A 20,721-nucleotide genomic window follows, 5' to 3' on the forward strand; every position below is an offset into this window, starting at 1 on the left:
AATAACCTCTGGGTCTCCAAAACATTTATTTTATTGAGTGCCATTGCATACCTACAGAGGAAAGTGACAAGCATGTCTTTGCTGAATCTTTACATTGCCATTTAGAAGTGGAATATATTAGATCAGGTACAAAGGGTAAAATATGTCTGTAAGCAAGATGCACTCATGATTCAAGCCATTATTATCTATATTCACTACAGAGTTAGGTCGGAACAAACTCTCTTTTTGACAACTGTACAAATCTTACAGCGAGTTTACATCTATGCTCTTAAACCCATTATGCCTTATAGACTCACACTCTGTAAGGTCATGTAAATGATTAAAAGTAAAATGTTCCTACTACCAAGATATCACAGAAATAGGTACCCATGGCATTCAGAAAACTGTACGATAAATGTTCTTTGCCTATGATTCGTTTTGCGTATTTGGGTTTGCTGACATTGGGTTGGCTGACATGTATTTAGAGGGTGGAGTTTAGGAGAGAGGGCATGTGGCTGGAGTTAGCAAAATCGCTGAACACTTTTAAACTTTCATCAGGGAAAGGTAAATGGTTTAAGCAAAGCACAATAGATACAGTTAGATTTTTGTGCGCTACCCCAATTTTGCCTTGCATGTGAGCACTTTTGTCACAGTTCTGTCATTTTATTTAATAAGTGTATGTCCGTTTATGTATTCATGTCAAGACTTAAGAAAAAATCTGATTGTTTCAAAATCTCATTTAAAATGTAAATGGTTGTCTTACATTGTCTGGTTTTTATAATGAGCAGTTTTTGATTGTTAAGAACATTTTGTTGTACATGTTGTTGTACACACTGTTCTTATGTACGGTAAGGTTATATGGTCACCCTGGACTGTAGTTCAGTGGACAAGAGTTTTCACCTACACGTTTGCTGGTTGAGGATGGTAAATTGAATTTATCTTGAAGCCAAAACACCACAACAAACATTCACAAAACAATTACAGTCTAAGCCTGGCAAGATACATAACAGGTCTAACCAGTCTGGTGAACAATAGAATGAATTGACACACACAAGCCTTTTTAGCAATTTTTTGAACTCCACACACTGACAGTTCCATCTGCATGATTCAAAAATGAAGAACAGGGCTGGAGCCTCTCCTAAGCCCATAATTTTAACAAATGCATTACTATAAACAAATAACATTACATGGTGACAAACTCGCAAAAGCAGTTTTAATAGCAATAATAAATTCAATAGAGTGTGGACTACTACATCCTTAAACACAATTATGAAGATACATACACCCAAGTTCCACTTTCTATACATTGACATTTCATAGGCGACATATTTGACTTGAGAGCTGCATACTGATCGGAAGTCGGCATGTTTTTTCCAAGACTTACAGTACTCCAGGATCAGCCCCATTTTGCGGACTGACTGACATCCGCCATCTTTTAGACATCTTTACATCAGCTCCAGCGTGTTTTCCTTCACTTGTGGTGCAACCAAATGTGACTTGTGTCAGCAGCATGGGAAAACCGGGTACGGATCGCGTCCGCATAAGGAGGTTGCATTTTTTGCAATTACATTTCTACTCCAATGATGGTTAGGTTTAGGGGTTCAGTTTATAAAATATGCATTGCCCTTCACTGTATTACAACCTACGCAGCTGAAAACAATTTGATTCACAACTCACATTTGGCACCCCTCCATGGACATTACACCTGGAAATTGGAGCTCACATGTGCCCATATGCCCAACAACACTTACCAATTTGGCCACTGTAGGGAGTGTTTTGAATTTTGGTAAGCACAGACTGATTTTAGCTAAAGAAAATTTTACCTACTCTTTCTGATTTCAATGCGAGAATGACTTGATCATGAATAAAGATGCAGACTTCCTCACGCAAATCTATTTTACGGATTCTGAAGACTTCAAATAGACCACAAAAGTTGTATGGATTAATTTTTTGTGATTTTTTGCCCTTTCTGGAGCTTAACAGATGGTTACTTGGAACTGTTATAGTATGGAACAAAGCTGCATGAATATTCTTCAAAAATCTCTACTTACGTTCCACTGAGAAAATATCATTTTCATTTTTTGGATAAACTATTCCTTTAAACATTAGTCACAAGTTAAATAAAATACATTTAATCAGGATAAACTGCACAACATTAGTAGCGCCTCAGATAATTAAATATATATATTTTTTATTAATTATTGTTAAATGGTCTGCACTTATATAGTGCCTTTTTAACCTTAGCAGTATTCAAAGCCCTTTACCCTGCTTCTCATTCACACACACACACACACATTCACACACACCAATAACGGCAGAGCTACCATGCAAGACGCTAGCCTGGCATTGGGATCAACTTGGGGTTCAGTGTCTTGCCCAAGGACACTTCAGCATGTGGAGTCATGTGGGCTGGGAATCGAACCACCAACCCTGCGATTAGTGGACAACCTGCTCTACCACCTGAGCCACAGCCGCCCCAATTATTAAATTATAAATAAAAATTATATAATATTCTTACTACAGAGCAATCTTTCCAAAGCTGAATAACCTCATTGACTAAGTAAAAAAAAAAAGATATTATAAATGTCACAAACATCCTCCAGGCCTCTCAGGATTAAAAAGTTGTTTTTCTTGCTATGAGTTACAGGTACAATTGAGGAAAACAGAAAGGTGTGAGCCAATCACACCCAAGAAGACTTGTCACTAATTATCACTCAAAATTAACAGATACTTAACAGATAATGAGGGACATTAAACATCTTAAGTTTACACAACTCTTGATAGAGCACAAAAGGGTCTAATGCAGAGTGCAATCGAGGATAACCAGGATGAAAAGTGAACAGTGCATTTTAAGGAATAGAGTGGAGTTTCATTCATCAAAGCCAAGGCTGAGGATGGAAAATATTTTCAAATCTTATGAATAAAAAAGACATTCACCCGTGAGGCAGAATGATTATTCTTTATTAATGTTCCATATACAAAGGGATTTGTCACAGGATTACAGATGAGCACAATCTACAAGAGGACATTTGCCATGGAAATAGAGGATATGACATATTTCATAGCATAAGGGATTTGCGGCACAGGAAATTGAGCCAATTCAAGCCAAATCTGGAGCAAACACAGTATTCAAAATGCATTCCAGCTCTTAACCTTCAGCCACATGTAAAAGGTTGGGAATATGGTCATCCTGACAAACCATGTGTGGATCCACGCATTACTTGTTGTTACTCACCAAACTAATTGTTACTCATCTAAGTTCATAGTACTCACATTTGTGATCTTGTAAAAAACTACACTTTGAACAGTACCTCAAGGATATACTGTAGTTATAGCCAATGATTAGGGAAGCTTGCTTAAAAGCCTTTGTGCTTCTTTATTAAGGCCATAGACTGTATGTGTTCAAAGAAGAATAAACTGTTCAGAAATGTGTGTCAGGACATAAGCCAGAGAATATTCTAAAGAAAAGGTACATTTTTAAACCTGAAATCACCCAAGCTTTAATAAATAATAATACAAAATATTTCTCAGTTAACTTACAATAAAGGCCAACATACACAAAAAACATAATGAACTAAGTTACACGGTAACAAGAAGCACCACAAACTACTAAACTCATCACAGGCTCATAAATAAAAATGTAGCTTCTGCTTTTAGTACAGAAACCCTAATACGCAGTTATTTAGGCCACATCTAAAACATGAGTTTAACCTCTGATTTACAGGCAAACCAATGGACAGCGAATGATGCATTAGGATATATGAACAATATCTTAAGCATCCTCTTTTTGTTCAGAAGCCCTATCTGTTTGGGCAACACCCCTGTACCCGATCCATAACGCACAGGCTTCATTGATTTGAGAGGTAAGCTTATGCCAAACCGATGCATTTATTATTAAAGCTGCCAGTGTTTTGTCTCTTTAACATGGCAGACTAACTTGAAAACCAGATAATAATATATATCGGGGGTGAAACTGGTTAATGTCACTGTCGAGATGAACCGTGACATACGTTGAAACGGGCAATGTAACAAGTTAAACCTTCCTCCTCACAAATGTCTACGTATGTCTCAGGTTATTAATGTCTCAGGTTTATTTTACCGCATGTACTTCGTCTTCTGTATTGTCTCTGACGCCAATAATCAACAAAGGAAACGGTTCAAGATGATGTTGGGAGAAAATGAATATTATATTGGTTTTGTGTGAGGGTTAAAATAAGTTATGAAAAACGATCGTCTCCCCACAATATCTTGACCGAAACTGGGCGTGAAACCTTTAGTTTGAGACTGAATTTGGAATGTCACTAGAATCAAATAGAACGTCACGCTGACGATATATTTAAACTTGGATATTCTATCAAGCGAACTGTTACGATGTATCAAAGTACAATGTAATGTTACAATGTATCAAAGTAGCGCGCAGCTCCTCGCAGTGTTGTCACCGTAAACCAACAGGGCACATCCTGTATACAGGGACAGCTTTAGTAGGTAGACACCTTTCCAGAAGTAATTCCAAAAACTGCCATGAGTTGTTTGCGAGTGAACAAAAGGCCACAGGACTTGAGCAAAGGGAAAAGTGTACTTACCCAAAGATCCGTTCCCCAGCTCATAGTGTCCTTTTGTGAAGAGGAAAACTCCAAGAACTAACGTCTCTTAAAACTCCAGAGCTGCGCGTCCTTCCCTCGCTCTGCTGTCGTGTAAACTCTCTATACTCCTGGTGAAGCTAGCAGCGACAAGCTCACCGCTCAGGGTTTTCCCATTTCCGACACACACAATGTAGGGATGTCTGTCCAATACCGCCCCCAATCTGTCAGACTCTGTAAGTGGCGTGTTTGAGTAACAACACAACCTCATGGGAACCCTTTTTTAAGAACCAGCAAAAAATAATTTTACATTTAGTTTTATTATTATTTTTCCATCACTAAACAAATGATTTTTTGAGGAACAAATATGATTTAATTATGTATTATTGTAATGTTAATATCTTACATTATTATTTCATATGCAATTATTATATTATATAATTATCAAATATTTAATGTAATAGAAGAGCTCAGATTTCCCTCTTTAAGATACAACATGGCTTTTTTAAAATCAGTATACATTGGGTGCTTTGAAGTCTTTAAATTTGGGTAGTTGACAAATAACTTGGAGAAGGACTTTTTTAACATGGAGATTTAAGATGAAAACTTATACACTTTATATATACACTTTATTAGGAACACCTGTACAGCTACTTATTCATGCAGTTATCTAATCAGACAATCGTGTGGCAGCAGTGCAATGCATACAATCATGCAGATACAGGTCAGAATCATTAATGTTCACATCAACCATCAGAATGGGGAAAAAAATGATCTTAGTGATTTGGACTGTGGCATGATTGCTGTTGCCAGATGGGCTGGTTTGAGTATTTCTGTAACAGCTGATCTCCTGGGATTTTCACACACAACAGTCTCTACAGTTTACTCAGAATGGTGCCAAAAACAAAAAATATCCAGTGAGTGGCAGGTCTGTGGATGGAAATGCCTTGTTGATGAGAGAGATAAATGGAGAATGGTCAGACTGGTTCGAGCAGACAGAGAGACTTTGGTAACTCAGAATAGCATCTCAGAATGCACAACATGTCAAACCTTGAGGCTCATGGGCTACAAGAGCATAAGACCACGTCAGGCACTTTATTTGGACCACAGTGTTCCTAATAAAGTGCTCAGTGAGTATATATATATATATATATATATATATATATATATATATATATATATATATATATATATATGTATGGGAAAAAGTGTATATTTTAGGTGATTGTAACATGTCACCATTTCTGCAGTTTGCTTAAATGTCCAGGGATGTGACATGAATTTGACAAATAAGTAAAAGTACAAATATCCCATGTCATCTCTTTATATGAGGCCATAAAAACTACATTCATATAATTATAAAAGAATTATAAAAAATATGTTTAAATTAGTTTTAAATGAACACACCGTGTGTCACACCGCAGAAAAGTTTGCTGCAGGACTATAAACATTTATTTGTTATAAAAACTGAAAATAAACTCCCAAAATAAACCATTATGTTTCAACAGTTTTCTTTATTAATTATTTACATCAAGTTTAACACTGAGGAAGGACTTCACAGTAATATACTTTTAAAAGTGAGCTTTAAATTAGAATCACACAAAATATACTTTTTACAAAACAGAAAAAATACTGTTAAATTGTCAACCTCTGCCTTTTCAATCCCTGTTAAATTCACATATTCAAAATTAAGAGTGTTTATTTTCATTGCACTTGAAAGACTAGAGAGGTGGACTTTGGTATATAAATTTCTTCAGCACTTAAAATCTGACCTTATAAAAAGATAGTTTCCAAAAGAATGCGAGTTCCAGGATTCATAAATGCAGATCAATAAATAAACCAAACATAAATAAAAGTAACAAACAAATAAAAGTGTAAAAGAAAAGAACAAATTTGGGTGCTTGAAATGAAACTGAACAGTATATGAATTGTGATGTATATGTCTGTGAGACATACAGTTCAATGGCTTTGCACCTCAGTGGCCTTGTGGCACATTAAGCCTAATTTATAGCACAAGTTCGTCCTGTACTGAAATTTCTACTAGATCAAATCAAATATTGCTTTAAAGCACAAATTTTCAGAAGATGTTTTGAAATTTACCTACATTAAAAGTGTTGTATTTTTTAGGCAATGTAGATGCAAAACTGGCTATGAGACCAGATTAAGAGACAAATTAAAGGAATTGCAGTGCAGCAATGGCTACAATAGCAGTAAAATCATGATATTAAGTGGATTTGGGCCAAAATAATATATATATATATAAAAAATACAGAGGCAATGAAAGAAAAAAAAACTTTGCTGTTGTACTTAAAAGGCTTAAAAATCAAACACTCCCTGACAATCATCTAAAACGAACATACAAAACAGACATACTTGGGTGACGCTAACCCTTTCCCCCTCATCGATTGATAATTAAACATACACAATAACAAATGGAATAGACAGACCTGTATGTGTTTGAAAGAGCCTATTCCTGACAAAGCAAAACAAATTGATGAACTCTTTCAGTAAAACATACCAGACTTTAAGCACTGTATTTTTCTTAGTAAAGAACAGATCATTGCACGTTTTCCTATTCAAGTTGGACACCCCACAAACCCTGAAGTTTGAATAGGGTAGCTTGAACGATAATAAAGACTTGAAATTCCCAATTGCCACCTTAAAATTGATATTCAGTATCTGAGAGCAAAACATATTTACAACAGATATTTAACATGACTTAGCAGTGCACAAAACATAAAATCTCACAAAAGGCACCATTTAATAGCGGAAAACATTGCCCATGGCAGACAAAATGGCAAAACAAACATCAAGTTAGTGTCGGCAAGTTGTCTATTTTGTTGTGGTCTAGGGTGGCTAAACAGTTTTCTGAACAAAAGACATATATATGTTTTCCAGTTGCAGTGGAACTGAAATATCCTGGACATGTATGGCAAAAACAATTTCCATATAACATAAACTAGATAGTGAATTAAGGCAAGGCAAATTATATTTATGCTTTAGAAATGTGTTCCAGTGTAATTTGTACAAATCATTTTAATAACATTTAATTATGACATTGCAGGTTACCCACAAAAATCTCTTTTATGCAAACTCTAATAGAAATCTACATTTTGTAATGAATACAGGACCAGACAAAATGTGTAACTGTTTTTTGACCTGAAGAAAAAGTTTCTTTTAATAAGTGAAAAGTTTGAATGCTGTGGAGAGGTTATAGAAAACATAAAAAATAACATAAAAAAAGAAACATTCCTGTTTTTAACAAATTAATACATTCATAATGTAGATGCACAGATGGAGACCCTCGCACCAAATTCTGCACTTCACCACAAGGACAAACATCTCACTGATTTCCACTAACCACCGAGTCTTTTAGGAGACTCAAATGAGCTTAACCTTCCACTTCTTTTATGGGTATAAAATAAAATTCAATATCTACAATATCATAAAAATGCCTGTGCTTTTAGTAGAAAATAATTTAAAATTCAAGTTTACAAATGGAGACATTATAAATTGAAAACAAAATAGTTACAAATCAATGTGCTAAAGAAAATGCAGTTTGTGTTAAAAGACTTGGCAATATTGTATTTGTAGTCTTGCTGTTTCCATGTTTTACAAATCGAGATTCAGCTCTTCAAATTTGAAAGGGTTAATTCACCCAAAACTAAAAATTTCATTGCCATTTACCTTTATATCTTTCCAAACCTGTATGAAGTTCTTCTGTGGAATACAAAAGGAGTTGATATGCAGTGGTCTCTGTCACCATTCACTTTCATTGTGTGTGTGTTGGGGGGGGGGAAGCAATAAAAGTGATTGGTGACAGAGGCTGTCAATCCCTAACATTCTGCCAAACTTTTTATGCATTCCACTAAAGCAAGTCACATGCACTGTAAAAAAAAGTCCATAATTTTAATGGTAAAAGACTGTAAAAATGCTACAGTAATAAAAAAGTTTATTGGTTAACGAGCAGTTACCTTAAAATATATGTATTATTTAAATATAAATTAAAAAAGACTATACATGTAGTTTAACAGTAAAATAAAAAAATGAAAAAGAATTATGTAAAAAGTATGATTTTCCCATATAATTAAAAGTACAAATTTATATTATGATTAACAAGAGTACACGTGTACTTTTTACGGTAAATTATTAAAATTTACGGTAAAAAACAATAATCGGTCATTCCCAGAATCCCTGTATGACCCGTAACATTTCATTATATTTTATGGGAATAGTTATAGTTCTTATTATTTTTAACATCAGTTATGTACTTTGGCGTGTTCTGTGTTATATTTGATGTATTTTATTTAATGCTTATTGGTCATTGCTCCTGGAAGGGACACTATTGATGAACTTCATGTCATCATGTGCCCTGCTGTAATTACTAGGGTGATTAGCAATACATTATGAAGTGAAAAACAGATTTTAGTTTCAGAAGGTTAATATATTATGTTTATCATTTAATAATATAAACGACGGTATTGCACCGTAAAATAAACTGGCATCAAAATGACATCCCGTAAACTCTGAAACTTGGTTACGTTAAAAAAAGTTTTCAACTGTAATATTTACAGGTTGTTCTGTAAAGTCGTTTACATTTTCACCACATTTATTTACTAAATATATTTTTTTGGTTTGTTTGTTTGTAAAAACCATGGGACTATTCTTTACAGTGTGGGTTTGAAACCATATGATGACATAATTTTTTTTTTTGGGTGAACATTTCCTTTAAATTATTATACACAAAGTCTTGAAAATTCTGAAGTGTACAACAAGCTGAGTGTAGATTTGTGCCATCTGTTTGTTTGGAGCATTATATAAAGGCCACAGATATATCAGGTCAAATATGATCCATGTGGTGACTGTCCCAACACCAACTCAACAATTCCACAGCAAACCACTACTAACAACATTTAATGCAAAGACTAATTACAGAAAGAACTACAAAACCATCAATGTCATAAATGGTGTTGATAAATGTGGTCAAATTACAATGACAGTATGGGATGTGGTTGCACTTATTGTGTGTAAAATGAAACCAAACAAATGTGCACAGAGCTGTGTTTGCACTCCACGTTAATTGATACTGTATGCTCTGAACAGGCAATATAGTTTAACCTAAAGCAAATTCAATCCATGTCTTAAATTGTGGGCATTTTTATTTTTGCATTATTTTATTTTTCCAAATATCCGGTTATTGTAGATCAAATGCAAAATTAGCATAATGAAAAGTGGATGGCAACCTTTAAATGTTTTCTCTGAAAGCTTGAACAGCTAGTCTGCAGTCGGTTAAACCTAGGCTCACCTTGACCTGTGCAATCTGTTTGTGAAAATTTGTTTTGTCATGCCAAGAAAAAACTGTAAAAATTACAAAGTAAATTGGCCAAAAACTAAACGGTGTATTGGTAATGTCAAAAATCTTATATACAAAGTATAGAACTCTGATCCCAACTGGCAATTTCAAGAAGTCACCTGTAAACAATAAAAAGAGAGGGTTTGTATTTGTAGTAATTTTCTGAGGTAATTCTGAAAGAATATTCTCTGTCCCCCAACATTTCAATAAAACTAGATTGATTTGGCAGAAGTCTCAAGTGGTGGAGGAGTTGTTTGTAATTACAGGCTGACCCAGTGGCTACCTTTGCACCACATCACTGATCTCTTTAATGCAGGTGTGCAAGTTATCAACAGCAGGGCTGGTCCCAGGTCCCCCTCCACCACCTGTAGAGGATGCACGAAGCTCCTGTAGACTCAACTCAAGTTTTCCCACTGCCTCACGAAAGGCAAACTTATTACGTGTCTGTGGGATGCAATCAACATATCCAGAGCAATAGTCCAAAAGCTGATGTCCCACATCTAATACCTGGCTGCTGGATGACAGCTCAGTGGTGCCTTGAAGGGCACTACTCAAGCATTCAGCACATTTCAAAAGAGCTTCCTTGCTAATCTTCTCCAGGGGAATCCGTTCTGCCTGCTGTCGAGTCCGTCTAAAGTTAGGTTTTGCGGAAGTGGGGCCAGGTCCAGTGGAAGCACCGTTGGCCATTTTAGTCTGGGTGGTGGTGTTACTAGAGGGGACTAAGGGGGCTGGAGGCACTTGTGGTGGTGGTATTGATGGACGCACCCCTCTTGTTTCTCTCCCTGATTTTTTGACCCCATCTCCATTGACCTCTACATTGCCACTGACTGCTTCATCAGCTGCATCGGCACAATAGGTGTGTTGGAGGGAGCGAAGCATGGGTGGGGGAGGGGGTGCACATTTGGGCTTCACAAGTCGCGGCCGGTCACGATCGCTGTCAGACAGTAGTTTGAATCGGTTGCCCTGAGAGTCCACGCCAACTAGGAGTGCATCGGATGAGCTGTGCTTTAGGGTAGGGGAGATCAACACTGGAACTTTGTGATTGTGCAGATTGACCGAGCCAAGAGTGGAGGTTTTTGATGGAGACGACCAGCCTTGCCTGTCTTCGTACCCGTCTTTTAACCGTGGGTTGGAGTCTGAATCAGCCTCTCCCCCAACCCCTGGAGCCCTTACTCCACCTCCCCCACTTGCCACCACCCCTCGTGGTAAGAGCTTGGCTTTGGGACGGTCCCGTATCTGAGCTGTACCTTCATCAAACTTCCTTAGGATTGCATCCGAAGGTCGTGCTGCCCCATTCTCAGGCTGTGAAGTGGTGGAAGCTGTACGCTCTAGTGGGGGTTTGCTGCGGTTTCTTGGTAACGTCAGCGCCATTCGCTCCAAATCTGGCAACCCAGCAGACATAGAGGAAGTTGAATTGGAACGTGGGAAAGGCTTGGTTCCTCCCCCTTCATCTATCCCAGAAGGCTTACCAGTCCGCAATCCCAGGGTCTTTTTGATAAGGCGAGGAGTGAAGAAGCCTGCTAGGCTTCCCCAGCTACTGCTTCCTCCTACCTGACTAGAGGTTCCTCCAGAGTTTGAAGGCTTTTGCCCAAATGTGGCCCCACAGCAGCGGGACTGCACATGGTTGCCTTCTCCATGAGATGGAGAGAAACTCAACCCATCAGTCTGTGGCAAAGGAGGAGGAGGGCCCCCAAACCCTGCTGTGGGCTCATACTTTTTATGAGGCTGGGTCTCCATCTCTCTGGAAGAACTGCTCCTCTTGGGAGGCATCGGGAGATTTTGTTGCTGTTGAGGTGAAGAAGTGGAAGAGGATTTTTTCTTTATGAAAGAACTGAAGAAGCCAGTCTTGCGGTCACGGTTGAAGGTGGTGTCCTGGGAGTCCTCGAGCAGGCTAGAGGGAGATTTATCCCTCTGTTTGCGTGGTAAGGCCGGAGAGCTGCTGGAGCGCCCATCACCAGAAAAAAGCGAGGCTGCAAAACCTGAACACAACAGGACAAAAAAAGGAAGTTGTAGTCTTTCAAACTAATCTGGTAAACCAAAGAAGAATAAAAAAAAACCTCTCTTATTTAAATAGCTGCTGCCCCAATCTAACACCTAGCTTAAATAATTATTCAATGTGTAAATCTTATCCAACCAAGCAAGAAGGAGTTTAAATTAAAAATTTGTGCCAGGTTGTGATGATTTGGCTATTAAAGAATAATAATTTAATTTATTATATTGCTACTAAGAGTTATTGCCATTAGTGGTGTTTTAAGCAAATGTCTCAAAGATAAAAGAGTAAGCGTGAACTGCAGGATCAAGGTGAAGCATGGTGTACATTGAAGCAGTGGAGGGGTATTAGGGATCACTACAACATGCAGCATTTGGTTACCTGCAAGTGACCCATATCTTTGCAATTCTGCTGCTGATCCTCATTATAATTTTACATAAACTAGCCCAAAATATTATTTTTTGCAAGTAATTGTATAACATGTCTCTGTGAGCTATTGTTTGTTCTTATAATTCAAAGATGAGATGACACCTTTTATATAACCCTGATGTGCCAGTGTTCCAAAATACTTCCTAACCAAATGTGTTGGTTTAAGTTAAAATCTCCCATCAATAAGCATTGCTGTATTTACCCTTTTCACTAGGACAAGAAGCTTTTTACATATTTAGAAATGGCTAAATATAAATTGTGAAACTGAATTGTATGGAAGAAAGATAGATCTAAAAAAAGTTTATGAAACATGGTGTCATGTAGACACATGAAATATCAACTTTGCATTCTTGTGAACAGAGGATGGCAATATTCATATGTTAAATGAAAATGATGGATTATAGATGTGGCAGTTAGCCTGTAGTTGGTAAAACTTGGGCTTTAGCATGTGTAACCACAGTATTTTTATGAAAACTGATTTTATCATTCCAAGTTAAAACTGTACACTCTGTACAATGTACAATGCTTTAAAAGTTAAGACAAAACATGACAAAATTATGCAGCTCAAACAAAATATACATTATATACATATATACATATACTGTATATATATATATATACACATATACATATATACATATACATACATACATACACACTGTATATCACACCTTACATTTTATTTAAAAATAAACTTAAATGAACTTTAATTTATATAAATAGCACATAAATAAATTGAGATAAATAGGTAAAACAATATTGCACAATACATAAAAAATATTTCAATTGTGAGTAAGGTTAAAATGGCTTTTAATGATACAGATACACATGCTGTTGGTGAAGTGCTAGTGTGCATACTTGGAGTTTTGTGGCATGCAACAGCTGGGGACAAACAGCAGGCAATGGAATGTATTTATAGCAAGATAATCAAAACATGAGTCTGCTGACTGCAATACATTTTGAAATGTTAAATGCATGTAGAGTTATATATAATACACAGCTTATATAGTGTGTAACTCTGTTAATCGAAAAGGAACACCACTCCCATTCTCTTGAGCTTCTTTTTGAGCCGACTGAGCTGGAGCTGGGCCTGTATACCTGCAGGGCCGTGGAGTCCTGCCTCTTCCATATTCTCTTTGTTCTCAGAGTGTTTCTTCTGTGCACGAGACTTTGAAGGCAAGAGTGGCATATCAAAACCGAAGGTGTGCGCATGTCCACCAGACGCGGTTTTACACAACTCTTCTGCCACCTCTGGAGAAGAGGAGGCATGGCAAAGGTTAATATTGTTGTGAGGTCATGAGTGTTTGTTTTTTTAATGTATGAAATCAACATCCAGCCAACCAACAGTAATATTGGTAATTATGCTTTGATAGGGAACATGCATTACTGTAACTTTATTGCCTAGCATTCAGCAAATTCACAACTTTATTAAAGCCTACTTTTAATGGTAAACTACCATCAATGTATTTTCATTGGCTTTAAACTTACAAACTGAGTTTGCTGGGCTTCATTCTCATTTATTGTATATTCTCTTTTGCTACACAGAACAAAAAAATTGAGGTGGAAATAAATGAGTAAATGATGATAGAATTAACATTTTTGGATGAACCATTCATTTAAAGGTTTAAGAAGATTGTTTAATAAATTATAATATCTTCATTAAGACAATAAAAAAAGGTTTCTAGGGTCAAGGGTTGTGACTAACACTAACAGAAACTTGCACATCTTATATTATCTATCTAATGGACAATGTACCTTCTGAGATGCTGGAGTCATGGAACATGGTCTCAAAGGCTTGGTGAATCTCAGCAAATGAAGGTCTGTCCAATGGACTCCATTGCCAGCCTGCCGATAGACAATATATGCTTCATCTTCCAACACAGGGCAAAAAGATAAGTTAAATATACTCAATGCTAAAGACTGCACAAGTAATCCTCTTCCAAGTGGAATCCTTTGTTAGTACTCACAGGCTCTCATGAGCTCATAGACTTTAGGTGGACAGCCCTCAGGCTGCTCCATTCGGTAGCCCTTCTCCAGCAGGTCGTATACTTGAGAAAGGTCAATCCCTGGGTATGGAGACATGCCGTAAGTCGCAATCTCCCAAAGTAACACTCCAAATGCTGGGAAATTAAAAAGAATAACAATGTGAGTCAACTCAATCTTTACCTATTGAAGAACAAGATGAAATGCAAAACTTTGAGAAGTTCCAACACACAACCCTCTTGACAACATCACATTAGAGACTGACCCCAAACATCTGATTTGATGGAGAAGGTGTTGTAGGCCAGACTTTCTGGTGCCGTCCATTTGATGGGGAATTTAGCTCCTGCATGAGCAGTGTAGGTGTCTCCGGTCATCAGACGGCTCAGTCCGAAATCAGCCACCTTCACTACGTGATTCTCCGCAACCAGGCAGTTACGTGCAGCCAAGTCCCTGAAAGGGACAGTAAAATATTTTTTATGCAAGATTTTGAAAGTACTAAACTGTTTTCTTTCTTTTCTATCATACATTAAAATGCTTTGACATCTGGTTTTACTTGAAGCATGAAAAGCAGATAGGAGGTAGGAGTTTCATTCTGAACACTATTTTTTGGTGAAGAGTGTATTTTCTTCCCAGTGGTAAAATACTTTCTCTTATTCAAGCTAAATATGCAGAGAAAATTCTAAGTAACATTCGAAGGTTGATTACCCCACAAAGTTCTCCGTTAGTTTCAGCATCCTGACTCAGTGATTGCGTTAACCGAATTTTTGAATCATTGATTGGATAACTCCAAATGCTGTCCGTCATTTTGATAGATAAAATAAATAAAACTAAACATTTGAACCTAGTGCATGAGTTTTAGCTTCACTCTCTCTTTTACTCTCTTACACACTCTGTGTGTGTGTGTGTGTGTGTCCTGTTTATTGCCTGGTATTAAAGATGCGTTTCGGCATTCCAATAAGTGGACCTGGTAATATGCATTTCTCTGATTTCATGACGACATACAGTACCATTAATCATTAGGTCTGAATGAAGGACAAAAAACAACAGAGCCCTATCGTTTCTGCCAATTGTACTTGCATTCATTCGAAGCACAAACATTAAGTTTAGAGCAGAATTCCTACTTATTTTAATGGAGTACCTGTAACGGTGCTTCTCATCTGTGTCACCTTATGTCGATATCAGGCATACTGAAAAAGCTCAGTGAATTTGTGCATGTTTGTATGCACATTTACACATTTTCCCAATCGGATAGTTATTTCCTTTTAAAGCCGCATGTAACCTGCAAAGTTTAACAATCTTGTTTGAGCGCAGTGTTTGACTGACAGGTAGAACTCCACACCACACTCAATAAAGAAGACAAAAATATATTATATAGATACAATGTCATGTGTATACCATTACAATGGATTTTAAAGTCCCTAAATGTAGCCCTAGTACTTGAAATGAAAACAAGTATGACGGATGATTGAAATTTTGCAACTCATCGACAGATTAAGATTTTTTCTAGTGCAACCTCTGTCCTGACCAGCCTGATATAGAAACAATGGCATAACCAATGGATTGACTTTAGGGCGAACCTATCGGTTTCCTGATCAATGGAAGAGAGTTCAGAAAGATTTTTTGGAAGTCATTTTTGCTGATATTCTATTTGGTGATGCTGGTGGTGCAGAAATTTAAATAATGGAACGAACAAGAAATGGGTCATTTAAAAAATATTAAAATAGTCTAACCATTTTTAGACCCTGTTTGTTCTCACCTGTGAATGAAGTTTTTCTTCTCTAGATACTCCATGGCAGATGAGATCTGAGTGGCCATATAGAGCAGCACCACAGCATTCACCTGCTCCCTATCACACTCACGCAGGTAGTCCAGCAGGTTACCATGTGGCATGTACTCAGTCACTATGTAGAATGGAGGCTCCAACGTACAAACACCTAGAAGGATGCATCAGAACCGAACTATCAGAAACAGATCCAAGAGTGTCATTTGGTAAAAATCAATAACTTAAGTTTCAATTCATTATGCATACTAAACCTTTTCTGTGGTGGGGTTTAGTTGTTATGAAATTAGTGTACACTCACCAAGTAACTGTACTAGATTGGGATGTTTCACCTCCTTCATGACTGCAGCCTCCTTCAGAAACTCCTCGACCTCCATAGTGTCCTCCTTTAAAACAAAATAATAAAATACAATATATATATATATATATATATATATATATATATATATATATATATATATATATATATATATACATAGAACAACAGACAATACAACTCCTTTAAATATCAAATCTGTTGATGCAGTACAATTAATGGCCACTTGGTGGCACACAGCACCACATCAGTTCACTATATAGCACCATCATGTAAAATATAATCACAACAGCAGTAATAAACTAAAAATGCAATTTAAAGCATCGATAAAACATTAAAATACGCAAATACAAATGTAAAGTACCAACCTTTAGTGTTTTGACAGCAACAGTGAGGTTGTACTTCTTCCAAACTCCGACGTACACCTCTCCATACTGGCCTCCTCCAAGCTTGTGCTTCATGGTGATGTCGGTTCGTTCCATCTCCCACTTGTCGTGGATGGGTGAGACGCCGTAGACTGTGGGCTTGTTGCATTTTGGGGCGGGGTAGTGTAGTGTGGTTACGAGACCATCTGCCACTGTAGAATGATGATGAACCAGCTCAGCTAATGTGCTAAAACGACTCTCGGCCGTTACATAGACCTGAGATAGAAGAGGGAAAGAGGGTTTGTAAACATTAAAAATAAAGGACAAACACAAGATCACACCAAACCCCAGCAAGAAGCGAACAAACAATTAAAGAGCCCTACCCTTCCGTCAGAGGCGGTGTTGATCCGGTAATGATAGACCCGTCCCTCGTAGCGCAATGAAATGGAGAGCTGGCCAGGGCTGCTCTCACTCTCCCTAACCAAAAAGCTGCCATTGATCAGGCTACTGAGCAGGTACTCTGCGGCGCTGCGGGACACAGGCCCGTGATACCAACTGTGCTTTTCTAAACTGTTCACAGGGGTGATGTAGTTACTGGGTACCCAACCCTGACCATTCTTTGAACGCACTTCACTCCACTCTCCATTCTGGTTGTAGCCCAGCACTCGCAGCTTTTCTCCTGTGATACAAAGGGTAAGAAACATGAATTGACTATTTTCAACTGGATTCTTACTGTATTTTACTTATTGCATTAAACATTTTGAATCTATTTGGGAAAACTTCCTTTTTAAGCCATTTCAGAACGTGTACATTAATACTGAGAATTTATTGGACATCGGTAAAAGACTGAACAATATTTTGATATAACATTTTATTTTATATTGCCCAGGCCTTATACCTACTGATATACAGTAATCAATTAGTATGCAAAATAACTATTAAGTATTTCTTAGTGATTTGTAAGCATCCTCTATCACTTTTCAGGCCAGTCATCTATCATTCATCTGTTTTAATCCATCCCTTCATCCTTCTCTCCTTTAATATTGGTATAATCCTAGCATTGCTCCAGTAGAGGGCACTCTCCTGCTGTAGAGGAAAGAGCTTGAGCATGCTAGGTTTCAGGCATAAAGTGCTTATTGCAAATCCTAAATTGACACAGGCATAGCAGCAAGGCCTCATGAGAAGTCAAGAAGTGACTGGCGCTTCAGTGCCAACCAGACGACATTACGTTACCAGCCATTAGCGGAGGCTACAGAGAGAAAGAGCTGCTAACCGCTAATTCCCTTGTCTCTAAACTCTCTTCTCTCTGGCTAGTCTGTGTTTACCCACCTGCTTTTCACCCAGCCGACTGGATTACACTTCAAAACAAACATTAGCTATAGTGGTAGCCACTGAGCATAGAGCATCCGAGCACAGAACTGTATGATTTGTGAGTCTTAACTCTATTACAGCATGCTGGAAAGAGTTGTGGGCATTGGTGCAACAGAACCCAACAGTTAGTGCTCACTTTTTAAGCTGACTTATTTCCGTAAGTATTTTAACCATAATTTTTTTCCATTGGGATTTCAAAAAGTTTTTCGATAGAGTTCTAAGCCTTGAACCAAACCAACCAGCTTCAAGATTAATTAATACAACATTTGATTTGAAGCAAAATAAGTGTTTGAAAATTAAATGTGAATGATCAAAAATGACGGTACATAATAAAACTATTGACTATAAGTTAGAATAAAATACCATAAATTTGAAGTTTATTTTAACTTATTCAAATATATACAACTGCGATGGACTGGCGACCTGTCCAGGGTGTCCCCTGCCTTTCGCCCAATGTTAGCTGGGATAGGCTCCAGCCCCCCGCGACCCTGTACACAGGATAAGCGGTTGACGATGGATGGATGGATGAAATATATACAAATGTTTGAGTTTGTCGATTATGGTATTCGAAATTCTTTATGGGCTGTCAGGTCTGAGCTACTTTGGTGCATTTCCAATTTCCATAGCAAATTCTGTAATTGGTGGATCTATCTTTGGGATTATGGGTAGTGCAGTTCCTTACCTGGAATTTGGCATTGGTACATGAAAAATTATAATTATATATGTATGTATATATATATATATATATATATATATATATATATATATATATATATATATATATATATACATACACATATTTTTTCTACAGAGGCATGCACCGTTTTTTAACAACCTCAGAGCTTATGGTAGATCGGTCTTCAAAGGTTTAAACGTGTAATGTTATTGTTAAAAATCTGATTCTCCAAGTATAAAATAAACACAGGGGTCAGGTTTGGTAAGGTGCCTAGACTATATAATCATTCTTCCATGGTCAGATAAAAAACAAGAAAGTATACGCTTTCATTTTTAGCCCAGTCCATTGCGAGACACCGCTTTGATCCTACTCACTGTAGGAGTAGGATAGAGAAACACTGAATGGAGAAACAACAAGAAGTTGAAAACAAGACCAAAAAAAATAGAAGGAAAGCAATGAGTGGGAAGAAGAATGGCATAATGTCTATGTTATGAAGAGGAAGTCATCAGTAACAGTAGTGAAAACACACTCAATGTCATGCCATGTGCTCTAGTCATCTGTGTGTAGAGGAGGAAATCAAACAAACTGGAACATAGAACGAAACCATGCCCCAGTTGTTACGCAACAACTTGCTGATAATGCCCCCTTTCAATGATTATACCTTTCGTAATGCTCAGCGTGTTGTCGCCACTGGCAACAAAGTCGTAAAGTGCAACAAAGAGGTTTGGGTCGCTCTCCGCTGCACCCAGCAGATTCTCTTTTGAGCTCCAGCGCACCGCTTCCGTCAGAGCAGACGAGTCCAGTCCAAACGGCCTGTGCAGGGCCTCTGTCAGAGAGATAGAGAGATGAATTGAGAGACAAATAATATTACAACGACTACACAAAATGGCAATCAATCATAACTACAAAACCTCACACATCAAAGCTGTTCTTCACACTATGGATGTTAAATCAATAAAAAAAATAGGACTGAAAATGCATTAATACCAATTCTCAAATTTCCTAAGTTTATTTCATTGTAAACAAATAATAGGTTGTGTGCACACATGTTTTTGAAGTTTGAGTATTAAAAATCTTTAATATTAATAGCTCTGGACTATAAAAATTACTGAAAATGGTCATCCCACTGTCACACTACAGACGTGAAGTTACATAAGTGAAAATCAGATGGACACTGGAAAGAAACAAAGAGAAAATTGGTCGACCTGGTAAATAATCTGAAGCCCTAAACGGCCCCCCTTTTACAATACCAACAAAACAAAAAACATCCCTTGGCCTCGAATTATGCCATAAAAACTCACTGATCTTGAGTACCCAGGATACCCAGGTAACTGATATGGCACTGGCTCTCAGACCTGTCCCAAGTGCTACTAAAAGAATGGCTACCTGAGAAGCAATAGTGATCCACATCCTGTGGGCAAGGCAGGCTGGTCAATCTGGCCCTTTCTTCCTCAAAACTGCTGCTGGATGGCAGAGTCCTCAACGGCATAATCTAGCAGTGCTAGATTAAGCTGATCTCACATGAAAAAAGAGACTTTGTGTGGCGGTTGAGTTCTAACTCTATTTGAGAGATTTTGATTCTTGAGTATGTATATAAGGAGGGGAGGAGCATGCCAAGGATTTGAGGTCGGAAAAATGGTGTGGGATAGTCTCCACGCCTTAAGCATGTCTGTGTCTACTAGTCTTCCTCTACAGACGTCAACCAGCCACAAACACACGCGCACACACATATAAACAGCATGTCTGGGCAGCTGCCCCACTCCTTGGGGAAAAGAGTGGTAGAATAAAATGTGGAGACAGAAGAGATCACCATGAAAAACTTGCATTTATGTTAATTATACAACATTTTTCTGCCTCCAAAATAAAGTAATTTTTCCCATTTTACCCTTATAAAATGGT

The 20,721-nt window shown here is 37.5% G+C and overlaps 2 protein-coding genes across 3 annotated transcripts in view; both read right to left on the reverse strand.

The window, feature by feature from the left end:
* The window catches only part of LOC127620928 (formin-binding protein 1-like), a 78,083-nt gene extending 73,379 nt beyond the window's left edge, over window positions 1-4,704 (reverse strand). For both annotated transcript variants that reach the window (XM_052094284.1, XM_052094283.1), the window contains exon 1: window positions 4,563-4,704. In XM_052094284.1, coding sequence (XP_051950244.1) covers window positions 4,563-4,586 — 24 coding nt within the window. In that variant the 5' untranslated portion in view covers window positions 4,587-4,704. The remainder of the gene's footprint in view (window positions 1-4,562) is intronic.
* A 1,359-nt stretch (window positions 4,705-6,063) lies between these two features.
* LOC127620947 (tyrosine-protein kinase ABL2-like) lies at window positions 6,064-20,399 on the reverse strand. The gene is made up of 11 exons (XM_052094321.1): window positions 20,209-20,399; window positions 19,484-19,648; window positions 17,159-17,454; window positions 16,779-17,051; window positions 16,396-16,480; window positions 16,071-16,248; window positions 14,580-14,764; window positions 14,299-14,451; window positions 14,087-14,176; window positions 13,430-13,582; window positions 6,064-11,891 (listed from the first exon to the last, which is right to left on the reverse strand). Exons 1-11 carry the CDS (start codon window positions 20,309-20,311, stop codon window positions 10,192-10,194), a joined length of 3,381 nt encoding a protein of 1,126 aa, XP_051950281.1. The 5' UTR covers window positions 20,312-20,399; the 3' UTR covers window positions 6,064-10,191.
* Window positions 20,400-20,721: the final 322 nt, after the last annotated feature.

The sequence above is a fragment of the Xyrauchen texanus genome, chromosome 27, assembly GCF_025860055.1.
Source record: "Xyrauchen texanus isolate HMW12.3.18 chromosome 27, RBS_HiC_50CHRs, whole genome shotgun sequence".
Lineage (NCBI taxonomy): Eukaryota > Metazoa > Chordata > Actinopteri > Cypriniformes > Catostomidae > Xyrauchen > Xyrauchen texanus.

Bases quoted from the DNA above. Each gene is read 5' to 3' on its own strand.
- LOC127620947 (XM_052094321.1), bottom strand. From the start codon at position 20,311: ATGCCGTTGAGGACTCTGCCATCCAGCAGCAGTTTTGAGGAAGAAAGG. The intron at 19,649-20,208 runs GTAGCCATTCTT...TCTCTCTGACAG, and splicing joins GGATCACTATTGCTTCTCAG to AGGCCCTGCACAGGCCGTTT. The intron at 11,892-13,429 runs GTATACAGGCCC...TGTTGTGTTCAG, and splicing joins AGGACTCCACGGCCCTGCAG to GTTTTGCAGCCTCGCTTTTT.